The sequence below is a fragment of the Balaenoptera musculus genome, chromosome 2, assembly GCF_009873245.2.
Source record: "Balaenoptera musculus isolate JJ_BM4_2016_0621 chromosome 2, mBalMus1.pri.v3, whole genome shotgun sequence".
NCBI classification, from domain to species: Eukaryota; Metazoa; Chordata; class Mammalia; order Artiodactyla; family Balaenopteridae; genus Balaenoptera; species Balaenoptera musculus.
Genome location: NC_045786.1, coordinates 16,274,374 through 16,292,964, shown reverse-complemented (window position 1 = coordinate 16,292,964; position 18,591 = coordinate 16,274,374). Strand labels below are relative to the sequence as shown.

The following is an 18,591-nucleotide window of genomic DNA, read 5'->3' as shown; positions in this document are numbered from 1 at the left end:
ATGACACCTAAAGCCCAAGCTTAACAAAAGCAAAAATAAACTAATGGGGGACTTCCCTGGTGGTCCAGTGGGTAAGACTCTGCGCTTCCAATGCAGGGGGCCTGGGCTCAATCCCTGGTTGGAGAACTAGATCTCACATGCATGCCACAACTACGAGTCCACATGCCGCAACTAAGAAGTCCACATGCCACAACTAAGATGTTCGCATGCCACAACCACGAAGCTTGCATGCCGCAACTAAGACCCAGTGCAGCCAAAATAAATACATAAATAAATACATAGAAAAAAATAAAACTTTTTAAAAGAATGAAAAAAATAAACAAATGGGTCTACATCAAATTAAAAAGTCACCACACATGAAAGGAAACCATCAACAAAATGAAAAGGCAATCCATGGAATGGGAGCAAATATTTGCAAACCATATATATTACTGTAAAAAGGCTTAATATCCAGAATATATAAGGAACTCATGCAACTCAATAGCAAAATAACAAATAACCTGATTTTAAAATGGGCAAAGAAATAGAAAAATAGACATTTTTCCAAACAAGACATACAAATGAATAATGGGTGCAAGAAAAGGTGTTCAAGATCACTCATCATCAGGGAAATGCAAATCAAAATCATGAGATATCACCTCACACCTGTGAAAATGTGTATTACCAAAAAGACAAGAGAAAATAAACACTGATAAGGATGTGGAGAGAGGGAACCCTCATGCACTGTTGGTGGGTATGTAAATGGATATAGCAACTATGGAAAACAGTATGTAGGTTTCTAAAAAAAATTAAAAATATAAGTACCATATGATCCAGCAATAACACTTTCAGGTATATATCCAAAGGAAACAAAATCAGTATCTCAAAAAGATATCTGCACTCCCATGGTCTTTGCAGCATTATTCACAATAGCCAAGATACTGAAACAGTCTAAGTGTCCATCAATGGATGAATGGATAAAGAAATTGTGATATACATACAAAATGGAATATTATTCAGGCATTAAAAAAAGAAGGAAAACCTGCCATTTGTGACAACATTGATGAATCTGTAAGACACTATGGTAAGTGAAACAAGCCAGACACAGAAAGAAAAATATTGCATGACCCCACTTACACATGAAATCAAAACAAACAAAAACAACCCCTCATAGTAACTGAGAGTAGAATGGTGATTACTAGGTGCCAAACAGAGGGAGTCACAGGAAGTTATTGTTTAATGCATACAGTTTCAGTTTTGCAAGATGGAAAGAGCTCTGTAGTGGAAGGCAGTGATGGTTACACAATATAAATGTACTTAACACCACTGAACTGTACACTTAAAAATGCTTAAGATAGTATACTTTATGTTCATTTTCCAATTAAAAAATTAGAAAAATGTGTATATAAATATATATGTGTGTGTGTGTGTGTATATATATAGCAAAACACGAGAAAGTATATTTTATAATGTTACTAATGCTTATGCATCAGAGTAACATTGCACATAATTTATTTTCCTATGTACTTTTCATACTTCTTCAAATGTTCCACAATAATACTTTCAAAATCAGCTAAAACACAATGAATGTTACTTTTCAAAACTCACAAAATAAGAAAATGTATTACCAAATAATACATATGGTATTATTTAATTTCTAAAGAATAATATGTATAACTATGGAAAAATAGGAAGGTAAACAAAAATATGTTGACAAGAGTTACCTCAGAGAAACAGGATTATGATGACTTTTATTTTCTTTTTGTATGCCTTCATTTTTAAATTTTCATTATTTATGCCATTACTTTTGTAATATAAATGTACTTATTTAAAAAACACAGTAAAATATAAGTACTACATATGAAAATATTAATGACCCAGTCAACGCTGTACATAAAGGACAATTCACAGACATAAACGCCTACGATAAATAGAATGCTTTCCAATGCTCTTTATAACTACTTAAGGCACTATATCTAGACTAATATTGCTGACTGGATTATCATATTCAAGATCAAACAACCAATATAACTTTAAATATTTTATTATTAAAATGATTGTTAATAATAATGAATAGTAATTTAATTAGTAATTATTATCAGTTTATCTTGTTTTATTATTAATGAATATTAGTAGCTTATAATTAAAATATTAAGTAATATTTTATGCTTAGCAGTTTACACAGAATACGTACATTACGTTCTTCCTTAGCTGCTGCTTCTAACTGAGCTGCAAATTGTGAACAACATACCAAGAATGAATTCAGATCATCCCCAACCTTATGAAAAAAGGAGAAAGTTACTTTTATTTCAGAATTCATACACATATCCATCTATCTTTTAGTATATTTAACTACTTTTGAAAATAGTTTTGTGTATGTAATTTCTGTCCCTTGAAATGCATAAAATGAGAAACCATGTTCCAAATGCTATACTAGCAAATTTTCCCAGAAACAAAGTACATTCTGGGGAGTGGCTCAGTAATGACATATACCCAGCTATGTCTCTCCTCGCATTCTCCTCTGCACAGGTGTAGAAAATCAAGAATTCCAGCCTTAGCCTTCTGAAATTTAGGGGTAGCAAAAAAAGTACACACTTAAATATATGTTAAATAACGCTTTGTGTTAAAAAATGACTGCTAATTATGACTTCTGATTATAACTATACTTGCCAAGAGATATAGTCTTTCACCCTTACTTAATGAGCAACAGAAAATTTTGAGGAAAAAAGTTACATATTAAAAAGTCACAATGACTGAACCTCTTTTAGTAGAGCAGTGATCTGTAAACCAGGCAACTGACCAAAGATAAATAAATCTCAGATCCTTATATACAGTTAGAATTCTGATAGAATGTTCTCCAGGACAAATATGATCCCTCAACATTACATTTTAAACATACTCAGAGGTTCATATTTTTTTATCATGGTAAAACCTATAATCATATAGGAGACAGAGGGGGAAACTAAAATAGTCATTCAGGAGAGTGGGAAAATGAATTAACTAGAGTTACTAATCACAAATATAAAGTGAGATCATTAGCAGACTTGGGGATTTTCTTCCACCCACATTCAGGTGCCACAAATAGACGATGAACATCAATTTGATCAAGATACATATTCTTTTCAAGTGCACACAGAACATTATCCAGGATAGATCACATGCTGGGCCACAAAGCAAGCCTCGCTAAATACAAGAAAACTGAAATATCAAGCATCCTTTCTGACCACAACACTATGAGGCTAAAAATCAACTACAAGAAAAAACTGCAAAAAACACAAACACATGGATGCTAAACAATATGCTGCTAAACAACCAATGGCTCAATGAAGAAATCAAAGAGGAAATCAAAAAATACCTAGAGACAAATGAAAATGAAAGCATGATAATCCAAAACCTACGGGATGCAGCAAAAGCAGTTCTACAGAGGGAAGTTTACAGCAATACAAGCTTACCTCTGGAAACAAGAAAAATCTCAAACAACCTAACCCTACACCTAAAGCAACTAGAATAAAGAACAAACAAAACCCAAAGCTAGTAGAAGAAAAGAAATCATAAAGATCAGAGCTGAAATAAATGAAATAGAGATTAAAAAAACAATAGAAAAGACCAATGAAATCTAAAGCTAGTTCTTTGAAAAAACAAACAAAATTGATAAAACTTTAGCCAGACTCATCAAGAAAAGAAGGGAGAGGGCCCAAATCAATAAAATCAGAAATGAAAAAGGAAAAGTTACAACCAACACCACAGAAATACAAAGGATCATGAGACTACTACAAGCAACTCTAAGCCAATAAAATGGACAATCCAGAAGAAATGGACAAATTCTTGAACCAAGAACAAATAGAAAATATGAACAGACCAATTATCAGAACTGAAATTGAAAGAATAATTTAAAAACTCCCAAAAAACAAAAGTCCAGGACCAGATGACTTCACAGGTGACTTCTACCAAACATTTAGAGAAGAGTTAACACCTATCCTTCCGAAAATATTCCAAAAAACTGGAGAGTAAGGAAGACTTCTGAAGTCACTCTATGAGGCTACCATCACCCTGATACCAAAACCAGACAAAGATACCACAAAAAAAGAAAATTACAGCCCCATATCACTGATGAACATAGATGCAAAAATCCTCAAAATACAAGCAAACCTACTCCAACAATACATTAAAAGGTTCATACAATATGACCAAGTGGGATTTATCCCAGGGATGCAAGGATTTTTCAATATCCACAAATCAATCAATGTGACACACGACATTAACAAATTGAAGAATATAAACCATATGATCATCTCAATAGATGCAGAAAAAACTTTTCATAAAATTCAACATCCATTTATGATTAAAAAAAACCTCTTTAGAAAGTGGGAATAGAGGGAACATACCCTCAACATAATAAAGGTCATATATGACAAACCCACAGCTAACATTATACTCAACTGTGAGAATGCCCACCCTCGTCACTTTTACTCAACATAGTTTTGGAAGTCCTAGCCACAGCACTCAGAGAAGAAAAAGAAAAGGAATCCAAATTGGAAAAGAAGAAGTAAAACTGTCACTGTTTTCAGATGACATGATACTATACATAGAAAATCCTAAAGACACTACTAGAAAACTACTGAAGCTCATCAATGAATTCAGTAAAGTTGCAGGATACAAAATTAATATACAGAAACCTGTCGCATTTGTATACACTAACAACAAAAGATCAGAAAGAGAAATTAAGGAAACAATCCCATCACATCAAAAAATAAAATAAAGTACCTAGGAATAAACCTACCTAAGGAAACAAAAGACCTGTACTCCAAAGACTATAAGACGCTAATGAAAGAAACTGAAGGTGACACAAACAGATGGAAAGATATACTGTGTTCTTGGATTGGAAGACTCAATAGTGTTAAAAAGACCACACTACCCAAGGCAATCTATGCTTTCAATGCAATTCCTATCAAATTACCAATGCCATTCTTCACAGAACTAGAGCAAAAAAATTTAAAAATTTGTATAGAAACACAAAAGACCCCAAATAGCCAAAACAATCCTGAGAAAGAAGAATGGAGCTTGAGAAATCACTCTCCCTGACTTCAGACTATACTACAAAGCTACAGTAATCAAAACAGTATGGTACTGGCACAAAAAGAGACATGTAGATTAATGGAACAGGACAGAAAGCTCAGAAATAAACCCAAGCACATATGGTCAAATAATCTACAACAAAGGAGGCAAGAATATACAATGGAGAAAAGACAGCCTCTTCAATAAGTGGTGCTGGGAAAACTGGACAGCTACATGTGAAAGAATGAAATTAGAACACTCCCTAACACCATAACACAAAAATAAACTCAAAATGGATTAAAGACCTAAATGTAAGGCCAGACACTATAAAACTCTAGAGGAAAACATAGGCAAAACACTCTTTGACATAAAACGTAGCAATATTTTTTTGGCTCCCTCTCCTAGAGTAAAGGAAACAAAAACAAAACTAAACAAATGGGACGTAATTAAACTTAAAAGCTTTTGCACAGCAAAGGAAACCATAAACAAAACAAAAAGACAACTTATAGACTGGGAGAAAATATTTGCAAATGATGTTACCAACAAGGGATTAATTTCCAAAATTCACAAACAGCTCATGCGGCTTAATATCAGAAAAACAAACAACCCAATCAAAAAATGGGCTGAAGACCTAAACAGACATTTCTCCAAAGAAGACATACAGATAGGCATATGAAAAAGAAAACATACAGGCACATGAAAAGATTCTCAATATCGCTAATTATTAGAGAAACACAAATCAAAACTATAATGAGATATCACCTCACACTAGTCAGAATGGCCATCATTAAAAAGTCTACAGATAATATATGCTGGCAAGGGTGTGGAGCAAAAGGAACCCCCCTACCTAGTTGGTGGAAATGTAAATTGGTGCAGCCACCATGGAGAACAGTATGGACGTTCCTCAAAAAACTAAAAATAGAGTTACCATATGATCCGGCAATCCCACTCCTGGGCATATATCCAGAGAAAACTCTAATTCAAAAAGATATGTGGGGACTTCCCTGGCAATCCAGTGGTTAAGAATCTGTGCTTCCATTGCACAGGGCACAGGTTCGACCCCTGGTCAGGGAATTAAGATCCCACATGCCGCATGGCACAGCCAAGAAAAAAAAAGAGAAAGAGAGAGACAAGGAAATTAAAACATTCAAATTGGACAAGAAGAAGTAAAACTGTCCTTATTTGAAGATGACATAACTGTCTATGTATAAAACCCCAAAGTATCTACAGAAAGATTCCTAGAATAAAGAAGTACATTGAGCAAGGTTGCAAGATGTAAGATCAACACACGAAAATCAATCATATTTCTATATACTAATAACAAACAGGTGGAAACTGAAATTAAAAATACAATGCCATTAAAAATCATTCCAAAAAACATGAAATATTAATGTATAAATCTGAAGAACAATATACAGGATTTTTATGATGAAAATTACAGAATGCTGAAGAAAGAAATCAAACACGACAATGAAATCAATCAAATAAATGGAGAAACATACTATGTTCATGGTTTGAAAGACCCAACATAGGTATTTTATTACATGAAGCCAAACTCAATCCCTAACTAACAAAACTAATTATAAAATAATAATGAACAACGAGTACAGTGTATTAAAGTATAGTCAACTATTAAGAAATATGTAAAAATAATTTGTCTCATCAATAGACTGAAGGTGAACCACATAATCACCTTAATAGTTATATTATTTCAATATATACAACAAAGACATTTATTAAAACTCAGTAATCTCTTCAATGTTGGGGGTTTTTTATTTAGCAAACCATAAATAGAAGAATACTTTCTTAACACAATAAAGAATATACATTGCAAACCAACAGCCAACCACAAGCTTACATATTAAACAAGAGATGCATTAGCATCAAAAGTAGGCTCAAGATATAGATATGTGGTGGTGTGAAGATTTGGGAGATTGGGATTGACATGTATACACTGATGTATATAAAATGGATGACTAATAAGAATAAAAAATAATAATAAAAATAAATAAATAAAATGTTTAAGAACATATACAAATGAATGGAAACAAATTTAAAATTGAAATCCAATAAATACTTTAGTAATAAAAATATATATAGATTTGCCTTAATTAAACTTTAAGATAAGTGTCGGCAGAGAATGGAAAAATCAGTACACTACTTTCAAGTTTCCTAGGAGGATCATTTTCATGGATGGGGGATTCATTCTGAGAACATATACAGACTCTAAAAGAAAATCTTAGCCCTTTTCAGCATTAATGTCTCTACATTAGCATTACATATACTTACAGGAAAGGTTAATCCTTCATGTACAGGCTTCACAACTGGTTCTTCTCCATCTGGAATGCTAAATCCATAGGTTTCTTCCAAAGTAGAAACAACCTATGAGAAAATCAAAGCAAATTATGTACTTATATAGGGTAAAAGTATTACATTAAATCTAAAAAGATATTTAATCAACTATGTCAGAACCATTTTAGCAGTAAGACTTATTTCTACCAGTACCATAAACTTAAATTTTCCATCTCATGCCCCACCTCATATCATCCTGAAGAAGGAGTATGAGCAATAGGCCTTGATCCCTCCCTAGCAATGAAGAAAGGCCCTATGACTCTTCCATTTCTGTGCTGAAGGGAGTCTATGAACAGCTGAAGCATCAAATCTACTTACCACCGAAGTTTTCCGCAAAATCTAACTGACTTGGCTTTCCTCTTTGAAGAGAGTGGGCAAAATAGAGAGATGGAGACCAGAAAGCAATACATTTTTAAAGGAAATTCTCTGAGCTAACCCCCTGAACTTTGAGCAAACTTGTATTTTGGAAGTTTGATGAACTATATTTTTTTTGTATATTTGTGCTATTCCTCATTGTTCTCCCTTGGTATTTGGTACATTTACAACTCGATTCTGGATCACTGTGCAAGGAAGAAACTCAGAAAGAAGGAAGATTTTTTTTTTCCCCGACACTAAGAGCTAGAGTTTCTAAAGTGCAGAGAAGAGCTAACAGAGCAGGCACGAGACTTAGAAAAGACTATCCTTAGAAAGATCTGCTTGTGTCTCAGAACTTGGATTTCAGGAGGGTTCCCACTATTCATTGACTGATGACAGTGGCTCACTGTCCCTAAACTCATTGTACCAACTATATGATTTATGCTGAACACCTGCTTTCCTTCAGGGAGTCTGGAATTTTGGGACATGCTAGGCAGAGAGTACCTAGGTGACCAACCTCCAATAAAACCCTGGGCACTGAGTCTCTAGTGAGCTCCTCTGGTAGACGTTTCACATGTGCTGTAACAATTTGTTGTTGAAGGAATTAAGCATGTCCTGTGTGACTCTAAAGGGAAAGAAATCTTGGAAACTTGCACCTGGTTTCCTCGAGACTTCACCCCATGTGCCTTTTCCTTTTGCTGATTTTGCTTTTAATCCTTTCACTATAATGTATCTTGGCCATCAATGTGACTATATACTGAGTCCAGTGAGTCCTCGAAGGAAATCACTAAACCTGACGATGGTCATGGGAACCCCCAACCCAGGCACCAACAAGTATCTTACCATCTTCAGATGTTTGGTAATTTTCCTGATCAATTCATCTTCTGCTATTAACTCCTTTGTCTTACTTGATGGAATGGGCAAAGCATACCTTATGATGGATTCCCCTGTTGGTGGAGATCTTAAGACCACTGGTTCAAGTTTATCACGTACTAATTTTGTACTATGTTTTTCTTTTGGTTTAGGCGACAATGGTGAATTAAATACTCCTTTTTTATATGTTAATTCTGGAACATTTGCCAATTTACTACTAGATGCCAACAGATGCTTTACTGGCTTCATTTTGTTATTTACTTAGCTTCTGAATTATAGATGAAAAAATTTTATTCCTCCCTGTAAATAAAACATTAAGATTTCAGATTAAAAATGATGGCAGATTAAAAAGAATGAAATAATGCCATTGCAGCAACGTGGATGGGCCTGGAGATTATCATACTAAGTGAAGCAAGTCAGACAGAGAAGGACAAATATCATATGATATCGCTTATATGGGGAATCTATTATTTAAAAAATGATACAAATGAACTTATTTACAAGACGGAAACAGACTCCTAGACTTAGAAAAAAAACAAAGGGGAAAGGTGGGCGGGGGGGGGTGTAGATAAATTGGGAGCTTGGGATTGACATATACACACTACTATATTTAAAATAGATAACCAGGGACTTCCCTGGTGGTCCAGTGGGTAAGACTCCGTGCTCCTAATGCAGGGGGCCTGGGTTCGATCCCTGGTGGGGGAACTAGATCCCACATGCATGCCACAACTAAGAGTTTGCATACCACAAAGAAGTCCGCATGCCACAACTAAAGATCCCGCATGCGGCAACTAAGCCCCAGCACAGCCAAAATAAATGAATAAGTAAAATAGACAGCCAACAAGAACCTACTGTATAGCAAAGGGAACTCTACTCAATATTCTGTAATAACCTAAATGGGAAAAGAATTTGAAAAAGAATAGATATATATACATAAAACTGAATCACTCTGGTGTACACCTGAAACTAACACAACATTGTAAATCAACTATACTTCAATATAAAATAAAAATTTTTAAAAAGAAAAATAAAATGATAGCCAGACTATCAATTGCCATGAAGATGGTGAATCCCAAAATCAACTCTGGAGAAATTACAAAATGGAGAGGGAAACATTCCTAACAACAAAGAAAAAAAAAAAAACCCTGTGAGAAACCCCTAGAGGTGTGATTTATGTGTGGGCATTCAGGACAGGAGCTGCAGGGAGGGAAGAAGACAGTGGCAGCAGTGAAAGAACGTATTTAGAAAACTTTAAAATTTTATTTTTACCTTTCCCCCCCATTCTTGAGCTAATATAGGCCCTTTATATATACCATTATTTCCATAGACAGTAATAGCCTATTATTTGCTGATCCCAGGGTATCAGCAGAGTAATACCGGGGCAGCGCCAATGTCATGCTAGAATAAGGAAGTATAGACTGGGTAGGACTTATTAAGCTTTCATTCTCCTACTTCTCTCTTTCCAAAGCTGATTAAGACTCAGAACAATGCCTCCTCCCATGGGAATTGTCTGATAGACTGGCAAAATTAAGATAGAATAGCATTGGCTCTCTGTTGTCTGCAGTGCTCCACACATAGACTAGTCCCATTGTTGTGGGTTGAACTGTGTCCCCCAAATAGATATGTTCAAGTCCTAACCCCTGGTACCTGGGAATATGACCGTATTTGAAAATACAGTCTTTGCAGATGTGATCAAGTTAAAATGAGGCCATATTGGAATAGGGTGGGCCCTAAATCCAATGACTGGCGTCATTATAAGAAAGCCATGTGATGACACTTGTACACATACAGGGAAGGCCACGAAACGATAAGGGCAGAGATTGGAGGGGTGCAGCTGCAAGCCAAGGAATGTTAAGGATTGCCAGCACCCACCAGAAGGCAGGAAAAACCTTCAGGGGGAGCACAGCCCTGCCAACACCTTGATTTCAGATTCCTAGACTCCAGAATTGTTAGAGAATAAATTTCTCTCACAATAAATCGTTTTAGGCCACCCTTTTTGTGGCACGTTATTACAGTAGCCCTAGGAAACTAATTTGCTGATGGAAATGATTCAGTAGAAAGCAAAAAGTATGACTGGGAGAGAGGGAGTTGCTGTGATGATACCCTTGAGTAAACAAGAAGAAATGGGTTTTAAGGCACGAATGGGTCCAACGCACTTTAGACAGGAACAGGGAAACTTTACCTAAGGTAGCAGACAGGAAGGCAGAGATGTGGGCTACCTCAAGAAACCAGCAGAAAAGGATGGGGCACTCACCAGGTGCTAGAAAACGGCCTAATAAATGGATCCATGAAAGTTCACAGAAACTTTAAGAAAAAAAAAAGTTACCTGCAGTGAACACTTATAAAAAAATACTTAAGGATTTTACACTTTTGCTCCATTTAACTCTCCTAACAATGCCAGGAGGTGGATACTCTATCACCATAAAATTACCCAAGTTTATCAGTCACTTTCCACCACGAAGACAAACGTTTTCTGGTTTCCCTTCAAGGATTAGCTTGATATCCATTTCAAGCCCTTTAACGACACATTATACAAAACTATGGGGGTGGGAGGCATAGGGTTTACGGTCCTTAAATTCTCCATCAAGACAAGCAGCTCAGCCACAGCTGAGGCAGTCACGCGGGGGGGAAATGAAGAGAGAAGCAAGGATGCTTCGGCCAGGGAATCTAGTGAACACGCCCACAGCTGACGAGGGAAGTCCCCCACCACTCGGTATACCTGCCGAGGCTGCTGGCAGTCAGGCTACTGGGTGGTTTGGCCCTGGCGAGGCTGGCTCTAAGGTGAAAACGCTGGAAATTCTGCGCCTCCCAGGCTTCCTTAATCCTGCAGACTCCAGCCCTGCTGTTTTACAAACGGACATTTGCGCTGCCAGGAAACGCCGGGCTTTAGCGTCCCCGGGCGGCCGCAGCGAGGCTAAGACGCCAGCCGCCGGACGGCCGTTGACGCCACGTCACGACGCCGACGTCCTACGTCAGACGCCGCGGGCGCGAGCCGCCCATCCCACGCGGGCGGGGAAAGGGGAGAGGGCTTCCGGCAACGGCGGCGTGTTCGAGAGCCTGCGTGTGTCCACCGCGCCGTCGGTCTCCTATACGATTCCTTCCAGACGCTTCACACGCGGAGATGCTTACAGGCTTTTGGCCTCGAGAAATAACGTCCCGTTTAGTGCTGTAAGAGCTTGGGCTACACCGACAAAACCTGAGCCCCAGGCCCTCCTCTGCCACCGTCTAAATGTTTCACTGCGAGGTGTTGTGGAGTCAAATTTTTTTTTTAGACTATTAAATATTTTGTTGTTGTCGAACTATAGTTGATTTACAATGTGTTAATTTCTGGTGTACAACAAAGTGATTCAGGTACATATGTTAAATACCATGTACCATGAACATGTACCACTTACATTATTCTTCAAGGGATAATAGGAAGATTTCTGCTTCCAGCAAACTGGTGTGACAGGGACTGGGTTCATCCTCCTAGCTGACCAACTGAAAAATCAGACAAAATATAAGAAACAATGAATTTCAAGATATTGGCTATCAGGCAATTAATGACAGTGATCCCTGGGTAACAGGAAACAAACAAGATGAGCCCTGTGATTTCCTAAACTTACTTCCTGAAGAGAGGAGTTTCCAAATCATAATGCAAAGAGGGGGGAACCCAGGGAGACCCCAGAAGTCTCCCTGAGTTGAAGAAGAGATGTCCAGTAAGGCCAAGGAAATTTGAGTTAAGAGGAGGGAATACTAAAGAAGAGATTGAAAAAGAGTGAGAGAGCTACATTAATTCTCAGAGGGACCCCCTTCAAGTCCACAGCGGATTAATGTCACCGTATGCATGTATGGGCACATACATGCTAGGCTAGGGAAAGAGCCACCTAAAAGCATCAAAGGGTACAATACTCACAGGTCACAAAGAGCTGGAAATATTTTGTATTCTCACCAGCTAGAGTGAAAAGCTTTATAATTTATGGGTACTCCCTAAGTACTCACAAGGATTTTGCCACAGGAGGTGGTCAAAACTAGTCTTACACTAAACACTTCTCTGGACCTGACAAATGAATCTTCAAAGTAATACCTGAAAGAATCAAACATTTCCAATAACTTGACTGAGACCCAGAACAGAGCTCAAGAATATTTATACGCATATCAAAACATCCAGCACCCAACAAGGTAAAAATCACACTGTCAAGTATCCAATCAAAAGTTGCAGGGGAATTCCCTGGCAGTCCAGTGGTTAGGACTCTGCACTTCCACTGCAGGGGGCACAGGTTCGATCCCTGGTCTGGGAAGTAAGATCCCACATGCTGTGCAGCACAACCAAAAAACAAAAAGTTGTAAATCATGCAAAGAAAGAGGAAAATACGATATACTAATGTAACGGGCTAAAAATCAATCAGTCAAAATGACCCCAGTCATGACAGATGATAGCATTGGTAGACAGGACAAAATAATTATTACAACTGTATTCCATATATTCAAGAATCTAGAGGAAAGATTGAACATGTTAAGTGGGGAGATAGAAGATATGAAAGCACTCAAATCAACTTTCCAGAAATGAAGATTACAATGTCTGAGAAGAAAAAATGCACTGGCTAAGAGAAACAGTAAGTTAGCAATCACAGAAGAAAAGATTCATGAACCTAATAGCAAGATAAACCACCCAGAAAGAAAGATACAGAAAAGATTCTGTGCGGGGAAAAAAAAAATTCAGGATTTCTGTGAGCCACAGAACAACTTCAAATGACATAATATACATGCATATGGGTTCCTAACTATTTTTCTAAGTATGATGAAATGTATAACTCCACAGATCTGAGAAGCTCAATGAACACCAAGCACAGGAAACATGAAGGAAACAAGACACATCATAAATTGCTTAAAAGCATTGAAAAAAGGAAAATCTTTAAATAAACCATAAGGATAAAAAGGCACATTACAAAGATAAAGTAACAAAGACAAAGATGACAACAGAGTTTTTGTCCAAAACAGTACAAGACAACATTATGCTAAGTGAGATAAGCCAGATAGACAAAGACAAGTATTGTATGGTATCATTTACATATAGAATCTAAACAAGTCAAACTTTTAAAAAAACAGTAAAATCATGGTTACCAGAGGATAGGGGAATAGTTTGATGTTGTTTAAGGGTACAAACTTAGTAGTAGATAAGCCATAGAGATCTAATGCAAAGTATAATGAATACAGACAATAATATTGTATTATGATTATGTAACGTGATAGAGGTGCTAAATATTGCCACAGTGGCAATTATGTTACAATATATAAATGTATCAAAACTTTATTTATTTATTTACTTTTTTGGCCTTGCCCCATGTCTTATGGGATCTTAGTTCCCAGACCAGGGATCGAACCCAAGCCCCAGCAGTGAGAGCGTGGAGTACTAACCACTGGACTGCAAGGAAATTCCCTCAAAATTTATAAAATGCAATACTGGAGATGACAGAGCAACATTATTAAAGTACTGAAAGAAAAAAATGGTTAATCTAGAATTCTTTAGCCAGAATAATTATCTTTCAAAAAACAAGGTGAAACAGAATTTGTCAGACACACAAAAGCTGAAAGAATTAATCAACAGCATACCTGCACTAAATAAATATTGAAGGAAGTCTTTCAACCAGAAGGAGAATGATACCAGTTGCAAATCTAGATCTGTCAAAGAATTGAAGAGCACTAAAAATGGAAACTACATGAGTAAACATAAAGATATTTTTCTTATTTAAATCCTCAAAGGTAATTGTTTAAAGAAAAATCAGTAACAATGTGATGAAGAATTTAGAACATAGGTGAAAGTAAAATGTATAATAATAATAGCACAAAAGCCAATTGGGAGAAATGGAAATATAACATTGTAAAGTTCTTATTCTATATGTGAACTGTTATAATACCACTTGAAAGCAGTCTGTGATGTAGGCTGGATAATGGCCCCCAAAGATAAAAGGTCTTAAACTCTAGAGCCTGTGAACATTCATTACCTTTTACGGCAAAGACTCAGCAGATGTGATTAAGGATTTTGATATGAGGAGATTATCTGAGATAATCTGGGCGCCACAAGTGTCCTTATAAGAAAGAGGCAGAGGGGGACTTCCCTGGCTGTCCAGTGGTTAAGACTCCACGCTTCCACTGTAGGGGGCACGGGTTTGATCCCTGTTCAGGGAACTAAAATCCTGCATGGCACAGCCAGAAAAAAAAAAAAGAGGCAGAGGGAGATGTGACATAGAAAAAGAGAATGCAGTATTACCAGGGAGGCAAAAGACGTGAGTGACGTGGTCATAAGTCAAGGAATGTCAGCAGCCACCAGGAACTGGAAGAGGAAAGAAGCAAATTCCCTTCTGGAGCTTCTGGAGGGAGTGTAACCCTGCCAACACTTTGACTTTAGCCCAATGAAATATTTCACATTTCATGAGAGAATATATTTATTTTGTTTTAAGCCACCAAGTAATAATTTGTAACAGAAGTCATAAGAAACTAATACATGTAATAAGTTAAAGATGTATACTCTAAAACCTAAAGTGAACCATAAAATAAAACAGAAAAGAGTTGTAGCCAGTGACTCAAAAATAAAAAGGAGCTAAAATGGAATTTTAAAGATACCCATGGGAGGTGAAGAAGCTGGGGCCATTTGCTGCTATTTCCAATACAGAGAAGTACTATTAAGAGAATAGCAATCAAACTGCAATCAAATCTGTGTATCAGATAGCAACCCAGGAGTCAGTTAAATTCAAGGATCTTGCAATAGTTTGGGAGAGCTGCACTAAGGCATTTTCCTCTGTGAGGAAGAGTCTTGGAGCTGTTCTAAAAGACAAAAGAATATGAATGTCCCTTCATTTCCCTGTACTTCCCAGTGTTTAAGGTGCTCCCTCCCCAGGTGCTTGTTTTTTCTATCCTTCCATTGCCACAAAATAAATGTGTCCCATTCCAGGAACAAAAACTATTGATATTTCTTTCCAATAATCCTTTACTTTCACCCAAACTTTTCATCTGGAAGAATCAGTCAGGAGCAAGAGGGACAAGAGGATTTTCATAAAACTTATAAAGACCCATTATATCCCCATCTTTCAGCCTGTGGGGGCCAGTACAGGGGAGAGTATAGATGCAACGCAGGGCAATAAGTGCCCAAATGCTGTACAGTGCTTCATCTGTGATTTTCCATGTGATTTTCTCTATCTCAGGAACTTTCACTAAGAGGGCCAGAGAGTGCCTTTATGGTCAAAACCCACTTCAAGAAAACTCTGACTTTTTACTGTCATCTCTGAAAGGATATAAAATTGGCTTGATAGAATTCAGAAGTTGAGCTTAAGAGGGCCAAGCTATTCCCATCCCTCCTTAACAAATATGTGTGCCTTCCCCTTATCTCCCAAGCTAACCAGCCAAAGTTCTATAGATTTGCAAGATTTATGCCCATAGCAGACATAAATTTCCCTCTTTTTGCATTTGGCATTGGTGAGTGTCTCTGTAATTGTTGTATGAAAGGATCAGAACTTTCCTCTAACCCAGGGTGGATCTTAGCATTGGTTGTTATCATAGGATGGGTGTGAGGCTGACCATCAGATCGACCCTCTAGCCCTCACCCCAAGGAGAGATAACAAGAATCAAGTCATGAACCTGCCTCCCAGTACTCAGCCTGCAGCCATCTCCCTAATTCCTCCTCAGTGACAGAGAATGGAGTGGAGGATTACTTATTGCTGGATTGAATAATATGGCTGTTATTAAATCCAAGGACTTCCCTCAAATCATGTTAAGTGAACTAAATGGACTGTGGAGAGGCTCTCTTGTATTTCCTGTTCCAGGAAGCCATGATGTGTCAGTATTCCATCTTCGTCACTGAAACTGTCAAGAACTGTGAAGGGTCTACAGTTTTCCTTATTTGTTAGAAAACAAGTCAGCCTACCACGGTATCATAGACACTGGCAGAAGATATGAGACTCCTGGGCCAGAGACAAAGAACAGTTTATTAATCACAGCAATAGCAGCAGCCAGAGTAACAACATTTGTGCTGGTTCCCGAAGCCCTGACTCCTGTAGAGCAAAGCAACAGTGGCCAGCTGATGCCTGTACACTCAGTGAGTTAGGTGCCTTGAGAGGAACCCTGTTTAGGAAACTCCGATCTTTCCCCCCCTCCCCCACTCTGGGAACTCACCTCCGTGAAGCTCAAGGAGGGCCCTGTTGGGGCCGATTTTGGCCCTAGTCTCACACCTTTCCATGAGCCATGGGGTAGAGTGACTAAACCCACTCAGCTCACGGCCCCACCCATGAGCTTCCCTCCACCCTATCCCTAATCTTTTCTGAAAACGCTGCTAGCAAACCTTCTCATCCTTTTTCAGGTGGGAGACATTGTCTTTGTTATCATGATCAGCCAATAAATCCGTCCTCTGCCCCAGAGAGAGAGGCTAAATTTCTCAAAACTATTTGCTATACAGATATCCTTGAAAAGATAGTCCAGAACAAAAAGGTATCAGAAGATATGCAGAAACATGAAAAGACTCAGGGAGAATTCTAAAGTCACAGTGAACATTCTATGCATGCACTCAATGTTTCTTAGTTAATTGAGTAATAAATTGAATTCAATTCCAGCTGTAGCCAGTTCTTCGAAGTTTTATCTATAGTTTGTAATAGTTCATTCTGAGGAATATTAGATATACGTACTTTTCAAAATTTTTTCATTCCCTAGTTGTTTGACTTTTTTTTTCTTGAAACTAGGACTAGAAATGTCCCTTTAAGTCTCTATTTACACAAACACAAAATCATTTAATTTATATATATAATATTTATAATTGGCCCATAAATATAATGGGCCAATTCATGGTCATGAATGTTAAATTAATTTTCATAGGCTTAGTACATACTTGCCTTTAGTATCAGAATGTTTAATATCAGAATGTTGAAGCACACTGCCTTACGTATAAGTCTTAAAGGGTTTTTGAACCATAACACCGGGAAGACAATCATAAGTCATACACTTTTACTTGTACAGGTAACGAAACTATTGGTGTGTTAAAAGCCCACGCTGCCAGGGTTCAAATCTACCACTTGACTTACGTCCATAGTCTTTTCAATTAATTTCTCTCCTTCAACTGGTTTCAGGGGAATTTGTTAGGTTTCATCCTAGTCTGTGAAGCTTTTAAATTTGTTAGACCCTAACCACGGAAAAGAAAATGGAAATGAAACTATTATGCAGCAAATTGTCTTATATATAAGCAGACTTCTTAGTTAACTGAGTAATAAATTGAATTCAATTCCAGGTGCAGCCAGTTATTCCAAGAATTTTCTGAAATTAGTTTACAATAGGTCTTACTAAAGAATATTATATGTATGCATTTTTAAATTCCCAAATTGTTCAAATTTTTTCGTTGAAATTTCAGTTTCTGTTTTGCACTTTGTAGCTTTTTCTTCTATTTTGTTGAACTGGAAAGAGCGATTCCTAGAATACCATTTTAATTAAAGGAAGTTATTTCCAACCAACACTTCACAAAATACGTTTTCTTATTTTGTGGACTGAGGAATCCAAGAAAATACCGAATAACAGCAAAATTGGGGGACCTTAAGTTAATCACATAGCTGAACTCTGTGGCTACTGGCATTCCATGGATCGTCTCGCAATCAATTCTATCCAGAACTAAGAATCACGGCAGAACCCCAAGCCTGCTCGCCAGCCTGAACTGGGTGATAGTTAAGAAAAAACACCCCCCACTTCTGTGTAGCAAAAATGCAGCAAACGGCGGCTGCTCAGAATAACTGCAGTCTGTCTCCAGGTTTAGGGGCCAGGGATGCACCAGCTAGACAGCAGAAACTCAAGAAAGGGAACCAGCAACCGCTTCTAAACAGGACAAGGGAAGAAACGCTCACCCAGGGAAACTCCGCGACTCCCACGCACACCCCCGGCCTCCACCCCTCTGGCACCTCGGAGCCCGCCCACCGGAAGTAAAACTGAGGAAACGCCACTTCGAAGGAGTGGGCTGACGTAAGCGCG

General features: G+C 37.6%; 1 protein-coding gene across 2 annotated transcripts in view; it reads right to left on the bottom strand.

The window, feature by feature from the left end:
* Window positions 1–11,540, bottom strand: part of CCDC7 (coiled-coil domain containing 7) — a 325,108-nt gene extending 313,568 nt beyond the window's left edge. For both annotated transcript variants that reach the window (XM_036844965.1, XM_036844966.1), the window contains exons 1-4: window positions 11,333–11,540; window positions 8,584–8,913; window positions 7,324–7,416; window positions 2,174–2,257 (exon numbers count right to left, since the gene is read on the bottom strand). In XM_036844965.1, the coding sequence (XP_036700860.1) occupies window positions 2,174–2,257; window positions 7,324–7,416; window positions 8,584–8,862 (456 nt within the window). In that variant the 5' untranslated portion in view covers window positions 8,863–8,913; window positions 11,333–11,540. The remainder of the gene's footprint in view (window positions 1–2,173; window positions 2,258–7,323; window positions 7,417–8,583; window positions 8,914–11,332) is intronic.
* Between the last annotated feature and the right edge of the window lie 7,051 nt (window positions 11,541–18,591).